Below are 18,555 nucleotides of genomic sequence, written 5' to 3'. Positions count from 1 at the left end.
GTTGAATAAGGTATCTACAGAATACTATTTTTGCTACTATAGGAAAATAAAACGGCAATTAATTATACATTTAGGAGACACACTAGTTATTCATCAGCAAAATTTTCCTTGTCTTAAACCTATGTGAATTGTGTAGATACTGGGGAAACAGATTCCAAGTTTCTTCCTTGAGATAAGCTAAACAGAACAAAAGATAGATGAATAGAATTTCTAATCAGTGAAATGGGTCAATATTTTTTCTTCTCATAAGATGGAAGTTGAAGAATAAATTATCTAAACCTCAAATACATGTAGATCAAGATTCACTGCAATTCGTTCTAAACCTCTGATTTTTAAAAAATCTTTAGATTATCATCTTTGAAAAAAATCTTTGAATCTTACATGGTAAGTACACCTAGAAAAATTGCAAGACAAATGTAAATAATTACTATTTACTTTCTAAATTACTCTGGTTTCTCTCAGAGCAAAGTTTTATCTCACAACAGTGCCAGGTTTTAGAACTGCTCTGTATCAAAATCACCTCAAGAGATTTTCTGAAACACCAAGTAATTCTTTGACCCTGGACATTCTCATCAGTGAAAGTATAAATAGGCCCTAAAAATTACATTTTGTGCAAGTTCCCATGGTTAATATGTCACTAATCCTGGGCCAATCAGAGCCAATAGATATATTCAATACAGTAAAGGAGTTGGCACCACAGTACAACACAAAGTGAAGGTTTCCTATGTACAGATTTTCCAGGTGACTGGTGGTCTGCATTCTCTTGTGCCAAATTTCCTCTCTTCACTAAGCTATTTCCTGAACTTTAACCTCCATCTCTTTAGAAATTATTCTATTTCTCTCAACACATTTAAAACAAAAATGACTCTGATTCTTCCTTTATTACTAGGACTTTACTGCTTACTATCCCTGGAATTCCTGTACCAAAATAGCATCTAGAAGAATTTAATTACTGAATTAAATTGTAAGCCTCTAATTTGGAGGTAGTAAAATAGATCACGAAAGGAAAAACATGTTCATCATTCAGGGAATGAAGAAAATTAAGTTACAGAAGAGTGTTTGTTCAGTTGATTTAAGAATAAATTTGGTAAACATCTGGTAATTACCAGCTGGTGTTTATATTTAGACTATAATATTCGAAAAGCAAAACTAAGGGGTCAGCATCAACCTCTCCTCCATCCTCCTTTGATGATGTAGGTGACAAAGTTACCTAATGATTACTTATCATTAATTTGTCTAGATCTAGAAAAGTGACCTGTCAAGAGCTGAGGGTAGACTTCTTCTAAACCTACACCTAAAATGATTTAATAACTTAAGTGAAATTATACTATAATAGATTACCCTTGTACATTTTAATCAACAGAAGAAAAAGTGACAGTTCATTATGTGACTTTATTTTTCAAGTGGGATGATACTTGGTTGAACATCCTAAGACACAGTAGAGAAATAGTGATAGGACTAAGGGAAAGTTAATGTTATCTGAGAAAACAATACAACTGCATCCAAAAACCTGCTAGCTCTAAACATTTAATAAGTTGTCTTTAAATCTAAGTTGTCTTTGTTTGATTTTCAGTAATGACTTGCACATCTGAAAAACTCCTCAACTTTACATCCTTCATTTGTGATTAGAAGGAAGGGGAAAAAGGCTTCAAACTACATTCTCTTTCACTGTATTCTCAAAATATGAAATTCACTATGGATTAAATGTAAGACACTAAAAAATGAAACAAAGTTCAGAAGAGAAGGCAAGAAAGACATAGTCATATACATGTAGTATACATTAGCTCTAGAAATCTTATTAAACATGCTTCTAATCACTTTTTCCTCAATCACTGACTTATTTGCTATTTTGTGACTGCTTATGTGTAATATTAAATCATGTCAGATAAGCTTTAAGGTACTGGCCAATATTCTGTGAGTTAAATATTTTTCTTCTAAAGTAGTGATCCACATGAATGTAACCATTTAAGGAACAAATGTATTTGGAGAAAATCTAAAATTGTTGCCAAAATTTGGCATAATATTGAATATCTAATTAGCTTATGTTTATGTACCCATATAAACGTACTGACTGGGTAATGAGAATGAATTTGTTTTTCACTGTTTCAGTTATAAAGAAGTTGTCTTTAAGAAATACATTCACTAAATTTGAGAAGTATGTATTGAAAAGACAGATGAAGAACCTAATAGGGAGGGAAGATACCAATATTTTTATCCCATATCTAACACACTAACTCTGATGCAAATTGAATTCATTTCCCAATGTGTATAATCAACAGTTAGAAACAACACTGCTGAAGGCTGTTACTAGATGCATATTCCAAATTTTGATTGTGGAATAAATGTAACATGTAACTATTGCAAAAATTCATCGTTATCAAATGGCCTTAATTAAAGCCATCCTGTTGAAGAAACATAGGGGTGATTCATTGTAAGATCTGGGTTTACAAATGTTCTGAACCAGCAGCCGATTTGTATCTAAGGCCTGTGGTTATACTTCCTCCTGAACTTTGGCCTCTAGCAGATTATGTCAAACTCCAACCACACCACCTTTCTGTTCCTGACAGGCCTTCCGGGCCTTGAGGCCGCGCACATATGGCTCTCCATACCTCTGTGTGCCATGTACATCGCCTCTCTGGCTGGGAACAGCCTCATTTTGTGGGTGGTAAAGTCAGAGCCCTCCCTACACCAGCCCATGTACTACTTCCTGTCCATGCTGGCAGTTACTGACCTGGGCCTGTCTGCCTCCACCCTGCCCACCATGTTCACCATCTACATGCTGGGGCTCAGGGAGGTGGCACTGGACATGTGCCTGCTCCAGCTCTTCTTCATCCACACCTTCTCCATCATGGAGTCCTCTGTACTGCTGACCATGGCTTTTGACCGTTTCGTGGCCATCAGCAACCCCCTGCGCTATAGCACCATCCTCACAAATCCTCGGATTGCCAGCTTGGGCCTGGCTATCATTGTGCGCAGTGTTGGTCTCCACATTCCATGCCCCATCATGCTGAAGAATCTACCCTACTGCCAGAAGCGCCTGCTGTCTCATTCCTACTGTCTGCACCCGGATGTCATGAAGCTGGCCTGTGCGGACACTCGCATCAACAGTGCCTATGGCCTCTTCATAGTTCTCTCCACTTTGGGTTTGGACTCCGTGCTAATTGTTCTCTCTTATGGGCTAATTCTCCAAACAGTGGTGTCCATTGCGTCCAAGGCTGAGCGTCTGAAAGCCCTCAACACCTGTGTGTCCCATATCTGTTCTGTGCTACTCTTTTATACACCTATGATTGGCTTGTCTATGATCCACCGATTTGGAAAGTTGGCTTCTCCGTGCGGCTGTGTCTTGCTGTCCTACCTGCACTTTCTTACACCGCCAGTGCTCAACCCTGTGGTTTATACCATCAAGACCAAGCAGATCCGTCTGAGGATGCTGCGCATATTCCGGTCAGGTAGAACTAGGGTTGCTGGAGGTCATTCGTAGAGCAATAAAAGGGAAGAGTCAGCTTAATTGTAGTGTTTGTTCAGTGAGCTACTAAAAAACTAGGGAGATAGTTTAAAGAAGAATAAAAGGAGATATTTATGTGTCTTTCACATGCATTCTCATGACTGGAGAAAGTAATCCACCTTCCACATAATATAGCTTTTCACAAAACAAGTATGAGTGAGCACTCGTCATCTTAAATATACCGTCATAGTAATTAGTAATAAAATTACAAATCAAAATATAGCCTATATTTTGGAAAAATGGTATCTACTTATTAAAGGCCCAGGAAGGGAATTCCTATGGTAAATGGAAAAGTGGCTAAAGAAAATTTTTAATTCCACTGATGTGTTTATAATATATACGTAGTGCTTAAGGAAAACATTATCTTCAAAAATAGGATAATGAGCATGTTTGTTATTCAGTGACATTAGAAGAGTTTTGAAAATCTCCTATCAGGATAGTCATGGCTTCCCTCTTATTCGCCATTGCATTGCTTTCTATATTTTGCACATAGGGTTGGTATTACTACATGAATGAGAGGACGAATTGCTTCCTTGCTGGAGTAACAGCTCTCAGAAGAAGAAAATGTGTGTGTGTGAGACCGTGGATTCTGTGCCATGTGTCAGAGTCATATCTGTAAGAACTTCTTTATTCCAAGTTTAGAGCCCTACAGAATTTTACTGTTTTCTTCTCCTGTCTAGTAGAATTTTCAATTCTTGAACTGCTTGTTTCTTTGTCCTAGTTAGTATTTATTTCTAAACCACAGCAATAAAACATCTTCAAGCATGTTTTATTTTCCTTCCTTTCCCTCTTTCTTTGCTTCTTTTCTTTCTTTGCTTCTTTTCTTTCTTTCTTTCTTTCTTTCTTTCTTCCTTCCTTCCTTCCTTCCTTCCTTCCTTCCTTTCTTTCTTTCTTTCATCATAGGGCTTGAACTCTGGGCTTGGGCACTGTCCCTCAGCTCTTCAGCTCAAGGAGAGTGCTCTACCACTTAAGCCACAGTACCACTTCCGGTCTTCTGAGTGGTTTATTGGAGATAATAGTCTCATGGAATTTCTTGCTGCTTTGAACCGTGATCCTCAGATCTCATCCTCCTGAATAGCCAGGATTACAGGCATAAGCCACCAGAGCCCAGCTTCAAGCATGTTTTCTTATAGGTAAACTTCTGTTTAAATTCTTTCATCAATTTTGAGCATAATAAGGTACTCAATCGATGACTTAAAAATAAACTGCAGGACTGGGAAGGTGGCTGAGTGGTAGAGTGCTTGCCTTGCATGCATGAGGCCCTGGGTTTGATTCCTTAGCACCACATAAGCAGAAAAAGCTGGAAGTGACACTGTGGCTCAAGTGATAGAATGTTAGCCTTGTGCTGAAGAGCTTGAGGGACAGCACCCAGCCCAAAGGTCAGGCCCCATGACCAGCAAAAAAATAAAAAATAATAAATAAATAAAAATAAAAACAAAAATAAACTGTAAGAACCTGTACCCTTCTTCATACTGGGCAATAAGCTTTATTAAATATTCAGATTTTATATGGGCATCTTCAGTGGAGTAACCAAGTAGGGTATAAATAGCAAAGAGAATGATGACCCTCATCACAGGAAGCAAAATCATAATGCTGAACATCTAGTTGAACTAAAGGAAAATATGACATTAAGTGAAGTAAGCCAGGCCCAAAGAATCATAAGTCCCATTGTTTCCCTTATTTGCAATGTCTGGGACAAGCAGAAAAGGTCAAAAGCTCTGAACATATGATCATATAAAATGATACTAAGCTAAATGAACACCAAGATAGGGACACAAGAGGTTTTTATCTTTGTTGCTGTTGTTTTTAGTGTACTTATAATGTACTTTGATTTTTTTTGTTTCTTTTGTAAGTTCTTCCTCCATGGTATAACCCCTGTTTTCACTGTATTTGATTCTGGTGGCCTGCATCTTGTATATACATTTTTCTAATTTGGGGAGGGGAAGGGAAATACCAAAGTGCTGAAACTAAGATACAAATTGACTCATTGTAACAATGAGATGTACAAGACACTATGTTGAAAATGAACTTCACAACTTTGGGAGAGCGAGAAGTTGAGGGAGGTGGGGAGGAAAGGGAGGGTAGGGGAAAACAAAGGAGAAGGTAACAATGCTCAGTAAGAAATGCCCTCATTTCTTTACTCATGTAACTGTAACCCCTCTGTATCTTTACAATAAAAAGGAAATCATAAAAAAGAAAGAATAAGCAAAACCATAGTCATTTCCTCTTTGTTAATTCTCTGTTCGTAGGCACACCAAAATAAGTATTATAACTGGAGTTGATGATGACAAATCGAATCTTAATGGGATATAATATGTTCCTTGAGGTGATGTTCTAGAAATACATATTAATGTGGCTTTTCTGAAAATAGATTTGTTAATTAAGTATATCTACCCAATTCCTCACATTAATAATCATCAGTAGACTGATAGTTTTTAGTCACTTCTGGGATACTAGTTATTCATTGATTGTGCACATTGCCTCAATTGATTTCAATAGTAAAATTTACTGATACATAATTATACATATTTAGCAGATACAATTTGAAATCTTAATATATGTATACAATATAATTTTTAAATTTGATAATAACAAAACAATAAAAATGCTAATTAACACATTCTTCTTAAACAAGTAATTTATTTTCATGGTGAGAACATTCCAAATCTCCTCTTGTAGGTATTTTGAAACATCATTAAATTATATTAATATTAATGTTATTGTTAATATTAATTGAGAAATAGAAAGCATTAAAGAATTATATTATTACAGTATTATTTTTCAAGATGAGATGATGGACAACTTTTACTGAACAACTAAAACATGGAGATGGCTAATTATTGATCACACACTATATGCTAGGAAATTACACACTTTAATGACAATAAAACCTTGGTAAACAAGAGCTTAGGGCTAGGTGCTGTGGCTCACTCCTGTTATTCAAGGTGCACAAGAAATGGAAATCAAGAGAATCACTTTTCAAGGATAATGTTTGTGAGACCCCATCTCAACCAATAAACTTGGGCTTGGAGGCATTGATCTGCCATTCCAGCTACACAGGAAGTGTATTCTGGTGTTTGTAACTATTTAAAACTAATTGTGTCCTATTTGTTCATTACATTAATTTTTATATTAATGTCCAGTTTGATCTTGGCCGTGAATTGAAGGCTTTCTTCTTTGATTTTTTTTTCATTTAGACATAATAAGGAACTCTCAGACAGACGTAGAGCATTTCACTTCTCTAAGACAAGCAATCATTTCAAAGTGATTATTGCACTTTTCAACAAAATAGTACACAAGCATTTGAAAATTTTGATTTTATTTATCTATATGGACTAAATGCTATATTGCTTTATTTTCAATTCCTTTTAAGGAAAGGTCTCTTTTACTTTTCACTTCTGTTAGTGTGTATAGTCATGTATCATGCTGTACCAATCTACCTTTTGATGTTCCTAACGTTTAACATCACTGTCATGTGTGCAGTGCTGTTCTAATGCCTATCCTTATTACTTATTTATTTAACAGTGGAAAACTTGGCGGGGTGCACCTGTGAGGCAATTTCCTGATCAACAAATTGATATCTAATTAATTTCTAAAACATTTATTCTCTATATCTTACCTCAATGTTTTTTTAAAAATAATCTTTATTGTAAAGATACTGTAGAGAGGGGTTACATTTACATGAGTAAGGTGATGAGTACATTTTCTATCGAGCATTGTTACCTCCTTTTTTGTTTTGCCCCTACCATCCCCTACCTCCCCATCTCTCTAATTCCTCCCTCCCCCTCCCCAAAGTTGTAAAGTGCATTTTCAACATAGTGTCTTGTACATCTCATTGCTACAATGGGTCAACATGTATCCTTATTTCAGCATTTTGTTATTTCCCTTTCCCTCCACAAATTAGAAAATATACATATACAAAATACAGGACACTGGAATCAAATACAGTGAAAAACATTCCATGGGTGTAGAACATACAAAAAAAACAAAAAAAATCACATAGTACATTATAAGTGCATTAAAAGCAACAGCAAGAAAGATACCTCAATGGTTTTTATTAGTATTTTCTTTAGTTCTAATAGACAACATCCTTCATCCAATGAGCATGCATCTCATTTTGGCACATGCATCTCATTTGTAATAGAGATATGGAAAGAAGGATATGTAAACTTCTCAAAATTTCTCCAACCTACTTAACTATAAATAACACTACCAGCACCACCATCATCATCAACAACAGCATTATGACCCCTACCACCAGATATGAGTGAAACAAAAACTAGTATCTGTAGCAGTCAGCACCATTTTCATCTAAGTGAATATTGTAAACATTGTGTTTCTCAGAGACTATCAAAATGTACTTAAGTCTGGATTAATAAACTTTCTTTAATAATCACTCATATGTATGACTCAGAAGAGCTGTATTTTTTAAATGAGCTCGTTCTATTACCCAAATTAGGAGGTATGCTTCATGCTACTGTGACTCCAAAGAACAACAAATTCCCATCGTCACTGGTTCATTATAGGTTAATCTACAATCTTGCAGAAACTGTTTAAGAAAAACGTTGTTATTCAAAGAGAAATGAACAATGAATTTCATTTGTAGATTAAAATGAAAGTTAAACTTTATGTATGCTCAACTTTTTTTAATTTTATGGATTCATGCATTCAATAAATTCAATAAACCTAAAAAATGATATAATGGGCAAATACAAACATTATAAGGATTTTAGATATTTTAGAGTAAATACATTCTAATTAAAAATTATATATATATATTATATTCCCAAAATGTAGAGCTGAATTTCAACAAAGCTTGATGAAATAAAGTATAATGTTTTATAAGGCGAAATTCACATAGAAGATTAATTAATACAAGATTACAATGTTTTGATGTCTTGGAGGGAGTAGTAGGTATTCAGGTAGTTTACATATTCTTTTTAAAGAATTTACCATCATAAGGTAACATTTAAATTTTTTCTTGTCTTATGGTTTTGAAATTCTCTTGAAGGTAATTGTTTAGAAGTGTGTGTTTTGGAAGGGCACTGTGTGTATTGATATATTAATTAATTCGTCAATGGCTCATCATAGCACATTTTTTGTTATAAAGGCAGTTCTCTGATGCACTTGCTCTGCTTTTCCAGTGGAGCCCTCAACCGTCTGACATTATAGGAAGAAGGGCTTTACCAAATGAGTATCATTTGCCAGCCAGTGTCCTCGTTCTCTCTTGCCTCCTTCTCCTGTCCTTATAAATCACCACGTCCTCAGTGTTCAGATGTAGCAACAGAAAATAGATTAGGACAATGAGAGAGAAGATGGTTTCATAAAAAGAAGTATTTCCCATTGCTTTTATAGCATTGAGCAAAAGGCCAAGAAGTTCTGAGTTCCTTCCATAGTTTTGTAATTCAGAAATCAAGACTTCCCTTCCAGATCCCATCATTTAACTTGAATTTGTCTTCTAAGAACTCCATTTCCCTCTGTGTTGTGTCAGCATGAAGTTTTTCCCAGCCCTTATTAATTTATGAGGTATTATCTATTTCCTTAGTTTTTGAAAATTCTATGATTTTCATTTAATCTCTAACTAGTTTGATTTGTAGTTGCAGAAAAAATCCTATAAAGACAGTGTACACAGTTGTAAGATAACAGACAAAACCATTGGTGTGAAGCCATATAAGGTAATACACATATCATAAATATATACATACATATGTATACATATATGTATACATTATGGTTTATGGAATTATAAAATAAAAACACAAATTAAATATGGTGAACGAACTATGTCAAAGTCTTCTAATCAACAAATATATGAGCTGAATTGATGGATAATAGATTTGTCAATTCTCTCTAGATTTTTATAGAATAATGATGACACTAATAACTATAAGGTTTGCATAGGAAACCTGATATGTTAATTACACTATTTTTTGACAAAATTATGCTTTAGAAGATAGATACCATTAGCCTATCTCAATCTTTAGCATTTCACTCCATGTATATTTTATATGGTATCTTTGAAAATATGATATCTTCTTAAAATTTACAAGAATAATGTTATGCTTGCTTACTATATCAATTAATATTTAAATGTTGCTCGTATTCATAATGATTAATATTTGGAATCATTCAGTGTTTCTCAATTAGTATAAATATATTTGGAAATATCAATGTTATCTTACATTACTATTCATAATGTTAATAGCTTAAAACTCTTATTTTCTATGGGCGTCAAAATATATTTTATTATTTTAAGTAGTTGTACAAAGGAGTTGCCATTTAACAAAACTGTTTATTTCTTTCCTATTGATTTTTAATGAGAGGTGTAAAAACAACCTCTTTCTACTATGAGCACAGATAGATTTAAAGAGAGAAAAAAGGCCAAAAACCTTGAAAGATAAGCAGAACATTTGCTCCCACATATTTAGTAGTTAACAAAATAATAAACACAAGACCACATATTTAACAGTATATTATCTGTAGCATTAGGAATTAGTTACATAAAGTTTTTTTTACAGGGGATGTAGATTAAAATCTTAGATATGAATCCATGGATGGTAGTACAAAGATAAGATGTGTCTAATGTCTTTTAATAGGTAGAAATACACCTGCAAGTGTTTTAAGCACTCTGGGGAAACTTTCATGGTAATACTGATGGAGCAGATATTATTCTCATGAGGCAGCTTTAAAGGAAATCAGATCTAGGATGATATACACACATGCACACAAACACATACATAAATACCTGCTCCTAAACATCATTTTAGAATCATATGCTGTACCTTTATGCTTCTAATTTTCATCTACTTTCTATGCTTGGAAAAAAGGTATCTCTTTTGTTTCTCACTGAAATGCCAATTGCAGGTTAAGTTTTAGGTGTTATTTTAAAAGCTAAAGGATTGTTTTAAATGACACATGAAACAAAAATTTCCATATTTATTGAGGTATGATATTTCTGTACATATATATATATATAAATATATATATATATATATATATAGTGCAAGGTTTAGTTAGGTTAAATGTTTAGTCACTTCCTCTGTTATACCCTTTCTTTCAAACAGTTAAAAACAGTCTGATATTTTTGTAAATATTTGCTCAACTGTTAAATATATTAAAATAGAATTCTAAGGTCTGCATAGAATCTACTAGAAATTCTTTCTCCTATCTGTCTATAAACTAATACCCACTGGTCAACCTTTCTTCCTTCTGCCTGTCCACTCTGAAAACATTACAAACACTCTACTTGTAGCTTCTGTAAGATCTTTTTTGTTTTTGTTTTTGGATTCCATGTATTTTTGGATTATATGGTACTTGTCTTTCTGTGTGAGTCTAATTTGACTTAATAGTTTCCAGTTGTACTGATGTGTTTACAGATGTGGTTACAGATGACAGAATTTCATATTTTATTCTTAAACCAATTTTATTAAGTCACAAATTAGTATATGTAAATTTTAAAAGTTCATTATAAACACTCAATAATGCACTGAACGTCTTCCATTAGAAGGTCCAATGAGTTGTTTGACAGTCACTGAAGAGGTTAAGCACTCTATTCTGAATCTTTTTTAAAAATTTTATTGTATGGTAAGAATGCTGTATAGAGAGGTTACAGTTACATGAGTAAGGTAATGATTACATTTCTTGTCGAGCATTGTTACCCCCTCCTTTGTGGTTTTCCCACTATCCCTTCCCTCTCCCACCTCCCTCACTCCTCCCCAAAGTTATAAAGTTCATTTCCAATATAGTGTCTTGTGAGTATCATTGTTCCTATGGGTCATCCTTGTTTCCGCGTTTTGTTATTCCTCTTTCCCTCCCCAAATTAGACAAATGTATATACAAGATGCAGGTTAACAAAATCAAGTACAATAAGAACAGAGGATATATCATAAGGGGAAGAACATACAAAGAAAACAAGAAACCCACATAGTACATTAAAAACAACAACAACAACAAAGAAAGACCTCTTATGTCCATATCTTGGGATTGATTTCGCTTAGCATCATCTTATATGGTCAGGTGTGCAGAGCTTTTGAACTTTTCGGCTCATCTGATAAAAATTATCCTAGATGTGTACTAATTATTGCAAATGAGGAAACCATGGGACCTGTATTTCTTTGGGTCTGGCCTTTTTCACCTAATATGACTTTTTCCAAGGCTTTCCATTTCTTAACAAATGGGGTGGTATCATTCTTTCTGATGGAACTCTAGGGGTTCTTTTATTTTTAAGATGATTTCATTAGCATCAATTAGTTGTACAAGGGGATTTTATTTTCATATGTCCATATGAACATTCAACATACTTTGAACAAACTCATCCTCTTGGTTACTTTCCCTCATTCCCTCTCCCCACTTTTCAAACCAATGTCAGTAATCTTCATTGTTCCATTTTCACACATTAATTTTCTACCCATATTCTCCCTCTGTACCCCCTCTCTGTTCCTCCTCGTTCTTCTCATTAGTCCTTACCTTACAAATGGCATGTAATTTTATTCCTTTTTATGACTGAAAGCTATTCCATTGTCTATAGCAGCAAAATTAATAATTCTCATTCATAATCTAAACCTATAGAGGTATGCATTTTTCTTTGACTAGTAAGATTTCTAAATGAGCACTGAAGATAATAAAATGAGAGATATGTAATAAATGGTGTTAAATTTTGAATATTATTTTGCAATAATTATTTGTATATCATTTATAAGATGTATACCTCTAAATTTTCTCCTAAAATTTTATTCATCCATGACTGGGATGTAGCTCAGTGGAAAAAAATGCTTGCCTAGAAAGTGAAATATCAGAAGGGATGTGAAGGGTAAACAAAGGAGGAGGCTACAATGCTTGATAAGAAATGTACTCATTATCTTGCCCATGTAATTGTAACCCCTCTGTACAGTATGTTCACAATAAAAAAATTTAAAAATTTAAAAATTTAAAAAAAGAAAGTGAAATATCATGGATTTGATCCCCAGTACCAAAAAAAGAGAGGTGATATTATTCAAAAATAAATAATACACTCATTACTTGGCTCATATAACTGTAACCCCTCTGTATATCACCTTTACAGGAAAAAAGGACATGAAAGCTCTTAGAAAATAAAGAGAAAAAGAAAAGATGAAAAAAGCTAAAAATGTTATTCACCCAGCAATAATGGTTTTAAGCAATCTGGTTTTTAAGTACAGCAAATAAATATTACCTCCTGATAAATGTTATTAAAGCTGATATTGCATAGGATATGCTATTTTTACTGTCCATAATGTATAGGTGTACATGCATATATAACAAACAGTAATTATGAGATTTAAATAAATTGCAAGAATCACAGAGCAGGTGAGTCCAAGGTGACTCTACGACTGTCATTTTTAATGCAATGACATGAACTATTAAGGGAATCAGTATCTAGTGTGCCAACATTTCCATTGAATTACAAACCGTTTTGCTGTCTTAGATGGGTTATTGAGGAAAGACACTATTTCTTAGATATGGTATATTGCCCATACAAGGGTAGATTACATTTAATACATTTAAAGATTTCATACATTTCGTGGAGATGATCATATAAAATGTTGTAATTCCAAACATGGTGCTATTTGCCTCTTTTAGTAAAAGTTATTTGTAAGTATAAAGTACAACTTTCCTGGATAAAGAAATGATCTTACTTTTTGCAGCAAAGTGTTGCTTTCTTTCAGTCAATTCACCAAGTGCAACTAGAAAATGTTTACTTTTATTATTTGAGAACTAAATAGATGCTTGTTAAAATTGCTTAAATTCCCATGATTGGAGGTGTATGAATGAGCTCCCCAACATCAACATATGGAATAGGTTCTGCAAATTACTAGAGGTCCCAACACTTTCCAGACTCTCTGCCTTATAGCTTCTACATCAGCTCTTCTCCTTTCCTGGCACTCACTGCACAGCTCTGTGGCTACATTTACTTGCCCTAGTATCTCAGCTTAATTACCATCTCCCTGTGAACTTTCATTGGAATATAATGTCACAACTGATCCATAGTGTTAATCAGCAATTTGTTCTGGCTTATATTTTAACCACAAAAGACATTAGAATGTGAAAAATCCTTGGCACAGGACATTTTAAATATATATGTACTTCTATGTATGCGTATGTTTACATAGGTTAAAATGAATAGTTTAACCTCTTATTTCTGCATGGCAATAAGCTTTAAAAGATCATTTAATTCAGTCCAGAATTTTTAAAATATGCTATTTTAGTTATATGTTCTCCTCTTTAAAATTGTAAAGAAGATGTACAGAGGGATTACAGTTACATAAGTCAGGTAATGAGTACATTTCTTTTTAAACTATCACCCCTCCCTCCTTTTCTTCCAGGTTTCTCCATACAGGCACATTTCTCTCCCCAAGTTGCAAAGTTCATTTTCAACATAGTATCTAGTGAGTTTCATTGCTGAATTGGTTCACCCTTTGTCACACTATTTCTGTGCTAAACAACTTGATTCTAGTGTTTAAAATAGCAAATGCTATTTAAGCCAGGTTCTGGTAGCTCATTCCTATAATCCTACCTACTCAAGAGACTGAGATCTGAGGATCACAGTTTGAAGCCAGCCCAGGCAGGAAAGTTCACAAGACTCTTATCCATAATTAATCACAGAAAAAGCTGGAAGTGGTGCTGTGGCACAAGTGTTAGAGTGCTAGCCATGAGAAAAAGGAGCTCGGGGACAGTGCTCAGGCCAAGTTCAAACCCCAGGACATAAGGGGGAGGGAAACTATTTTAAACAACTTAATTGACTCTAGTATTTAAAGACTATCCTGATCTTGAGCCAGGATAGGATAAGGACACCTGCACATCTATGTTCATTGCCTCACTATTCACAGTAGCCAAGAAAGGGAAACAGTCCAGATGCCCCACAATAGATGAGTGGATCCTATATAAAGTGGAATTTTACATGGCCATTAGAAAGAATAAGATAATGTCATTTGCAGGGAAATGAATGGAACTAAATCAAATCAAATTAAATGAGGTAAGCCAAGCTCAGGGAGACAAATGGCACATGTTCTCCCTGATATACAGAAATTAGATCTAAAATACACTAGCATATGATAAATTATACAGGAGTCTACATACTCACACACAGTGAGGCCAAAGAGGATAGATATTCAGGAAAGAAACACAAAGGAGCAATGCTTAAATGCCTCTTCACATTTATATAATATTTATGTGCATATATACTGAAATGAACAAGAGACCTCTTTTTTCCTCTTTTTAATTTTAATTTTTGATGATTCTGTCTTCTTTAACTTATGTAGGGTATATTCAAGTGTATCTCTTCTGAAGGTTTAGGGGTAGGGTACAAAATTTAAGGGAACAGGGCAAAAAAGTGCAACAGTGGGTCTCACTGGACACTGAAGAAAGTGAACTACCAACTTGTGGGTGGAGATGGGAAGGAGAAACCGGGAGAGAGGGAATAGAAGACACTACATGAAAGGAAATGTACTCATTACCTGGCTCATGTAATTGTAATTCCTCTGGACATTACCTCTATAATAATAATAATAAAGTAAATTAATAGTAAACAAAAATCTGGCCTTTGGTATAACCAATAAATATGTAGTAGAGGTTGATATATGCAAGTTAATATATATATACATATATATGTGCTATTTATACAGTTTAACTCAGAAGAGTAGCAGTATATCAGTCAGCACCATATATAAGTGAATGTAAAGATTTGAGAATGTGCTCCATCAAATGTTGGTTATATATTGGCCTGGGAAGGTGGCTCAGTGGTAGAGCACTTGCCTCGCATGCATGAGGCCCTGGGTTTGATTCCTCAGCACCACATAAACAGAAAAAGTCAGAAGTAGCACTGTGGCTCAAGTGGAAGAGCGCTTGCCTTGAGCTGAAGAGCTGAGAGACAGTGCCCAGGCCCAGAGTTCAAGCCCCACACCCGTCAAAAAAATGTTGGTTGTATGGTCTACATTTTTAAGGGGAGTATAGGAGCTAGACAAAATAGCTGTAATCCTAGCTATCTAGGAGGCTGTGATATCTAGAGGCTCTTGGTGCACTGCCATCCCAGGCAGAAAAAAATCTGTGCAACTCCATAAGCCTGGATGGAGGTATAGCTTGAGTGGGAAAGGAGCATCATAATCAAACAACCGAGGGAACTCATAGCTCTGAATTTAAACTCTGACTTAAAAAAATGGTAAGTAGAGGAAATCAAAATTAAAAGAAGTAGAGTCATGCTTTATCTTATATGAACCTGGAATTTTATTGTTAGGAAAATTCTAATTTAATCAGTGCCATGGGGTTGTTCTATGTTCAGCAAGATCTGAACCTGGTTGATAGAAGACATCCATATTTCCCTATGTTTCTATCAATTCCATGAGAGAGAGAGAGAGAGAGAGAGAGAGAGAGAGAGAGAGAGAGAGAGAGAGAGAGAGAGAGAGAGAGAGAGAGTAAGAAGACAGGCTCTCTGCTAGCTAGCTATTTCTGTATCTTAACAAGTCAAATTGGGTAACATCTCCCTGTGATGACAACCATAATCCCATTTTATATTGAAAAACATGAATGAAGTTTAGAGGTATTAGTGTATTTCATGATTCAGTTTAAAACACCTTCTAATGAGAAAATAAATTATAGACCTGATTCTAGGTAATTCGAGGTAGATATGTAAATATACTAAGTAGCTAGCACCTCCAAGCTTCTCCTTCTCCATAGCTTTAAAACATGGTGCTGAGTAATCGAAGCACAGCCAAGAGCATACCGTACACATAGTGAAAGGTCAGTGGAGATGATTCCTACTAAACTAGTCTCTTTTACTCTAGGAAGAAAAGATTAGTGATCCCAGAAACACAAATTATACAAGATGGACTTTTTCAACACCAGTACCTACCAATACTTTCTTCTGTCTGGCTTTTCAGGTTTGGAAAGCTCACACAAAGTGATCTCCATTTTGTTCTGTGCCCTGTACATTATTGCCCTGGTGGGTAACAGCATCATCATAGTGGTTATCAGGGTAGAGCCATCCCTTCATACTCCCATGTACTTTTTTCTCTCCATGCTGGCTGCCAGTGACCTGGGTCTCTGTGCTACCACCCTGCCCACTTTGCTTGGGCTCTTTTGGTTCAATGTGCGTGAAATCAACTTTGATGGCTGCCTTGTCCAGATGTTCTTCATCCACGTTTTCTCACTAATGGAATCAGGCATCCTGCTCAGCATGGCTTTTGATCGTTACATGGCCATCTCCAATCCACTCAGGTACAATGCTATTTTGACGAATACAGCTATTGCCAAGATCGGGGTTGGGCTGTTGCTAAGGGCCGTGGCTGTTATATTGCCAGGCCCCTTTCTCATTAAGAGACTGAAGTTTTGTGAGGCCAATGTGCTCTCCCACTCCTACTGCCTACATCCAGACATCATCAAGCTCTCCTGTTCTGACCACCGCATCAATAGCATTTACGGCCTCATCATCATTCTCATCACCTTTGGTGTGGATTCTGCCCTTATCCTGCTGTCTTATTTGAAGATCTTGATCACTGTACTAGGCATTGCCTCCCGGGTAGAACAGCACAAGGCACTCAACACTTGTGTCTCCCACATCTGTGCTGTGCTGTTGGTCTATGTCCCTATGCTGGGGGTGTCTATTATCCATCGCTTTGGGAAACATGTTCCCTCGGTAGTGCACATTATCATGGGCTATGTATACCTCTTGGTCCCTCCTGTCCTCAACCCTGTAGTATACTGCATTAAAACCCAGGAAATACGTACCCGCATTCTGGGCAATCTAATGAAATCATAGCAGAGAGGACTTTGGGGCCTTGTGCAGATTTTTGGAATAATCCTTGTAAAATCAAATTCTTATGCAATAAAAGTTTAATCGACCTTATTTTTTTTAATATATTCAAATCCTGCATGGCATGGACTTTTCTATCTCTTTTCTTCTAGTTTTTAAAGGTTTTTTTTTTTGGCAGTAGTTAGGCTTTGAACTAAGGACCTCACACTTCCTAAGCTGATGTGATACCACTGAGCTACGCCTCCTGACTTGCTTTTCTCTGGTTATTTTTGGATAGGGTCTTGCTTGGTGACGAGAAAAGTAAGCTATTTTTAGGCTTCCATTACTATTTGTTTCCCAAGCCCTCAGCACCAAGTCCATCTTCCTTTCTGTAGAGATCAGGTTAAGATTTTTCCATCTTACAGCATCATCTTCCCAATCTGCCTCTTATGTAGTTTGGATGATAGACAAAGCATGGGCCACTATGTGTATATGCATAGTGAGGTGGAGCTATCTAATATATATAGTATATATTACAAAGTACATTTATGCCTCCCCTAATAAAATGATTTTAACTTATGATAATATGCAAGCCAAATAAAACATAGGCTTAAAACATTTCTTAACTAGAAGGGTGATATAGCTCAAAATGCATTTTACTCATAACTTGATTTATGAAATTTTAACCTCTTTGTAAAACTACCTAATAAAAGTTTTGACTAGTTTTATCTTCCAAAATTAAGTTTATTAACAAATTTAAACATTTAACTTGATAAAGATCATTTTCTCAATAAGATTAAATAATTCTCACATCTATCATTTATATTCATGAATACGTCCATAACCAATAAATTCTTTTTTAGGTAACGGCACATTAATATGAAAATTAGTGTGAAATATCTAAATATAATCGTAATTTATATATTAGAATATGTCCATGTTGTTCAAAAGAGAATGATTGTATGTGTGAAGTGACAGAATAGAATTTAATTATACTTTTCATTTGTGAATTTCCACCTACATTTGTCTATTTTTTCCATGTAACTTCTTATTGTTTGCTTGATTTTCTGTAAATATAGAACTGTTCAATAATGTAAAAAAATCTATTAATTTAAAAATAAAAACTACATTTCAAATGTGAGAAGTTTGTAAGTACTCTATTATACTGTTCCCTCTTCAAAACCTCCAAATGTTGCACTAAATATCAGCTTTTGATTTATTTAAATAAATTTAAGTAGTCTCAACAGTTGTCATAGGAAATGTTGTCTCAGAAAAGTCAAGCCATATAAAATCTCCTTATTTTTATACT

General features: G+C 34.9%; 2 protein-coding genes across 2 annotated transcripts; both read left to right on the top strand.

Annotated features, from left to right (window-relative positions):
* Window positions 1-2,527: 2,527 nt before the first annotated feature.
* On the top strand, window positions 2,528-3,481 carry LOC138836585 (olfactory receptor 51G2-like). Its single transcript, XM_070035361.1, has one exon. It carries the CDS (start codon window positions 2,528-2,530, stop codon window positions 3,479-3,481), a length of 954 nt encoding a protein of 317 aa, XP_069891462.1.
* Window positions 3,482-16,340: 12,859 nt separating this feature from the next.
* Window positions 16,341-17,273, top strand: LOC138836583 (olfactory receptor 51I2-like). Its single transcript, XM_070035360.1, has one exon. It carries the CDS (start codon window positions 16,341-16,343, stop codon window positions 17,271-17,273), a length of 933 nt encoding a protein of 310 aa, XP_069891461.1.
* Window positions 17,274-18,555: the final 1,282 nt, after the last annotated feature.

Source organism: Dipodomys merriami, unplaced genomic scaffold, assembly GCF_024711535.1.
Source record: "Dipodomys merriami isolate MVZ:Mamm:240054 unplaced genomic scaffold, mDipMer1.0.p SCAF_25, whole genome shotgun sequence".
Taxonomy (NCBI): domain Eukaryota; kingdom Metazoa; phylum Chordata; class Mammalia; order Rodentia; family Heteromyidae; genus Dipodomys; species Dipodomys merriami.
The sequence above is the reverse complement of the archived record's forward strand: the minus strand, read 5'-3'. Positions and strand labels throughout refer to the sequence as shown.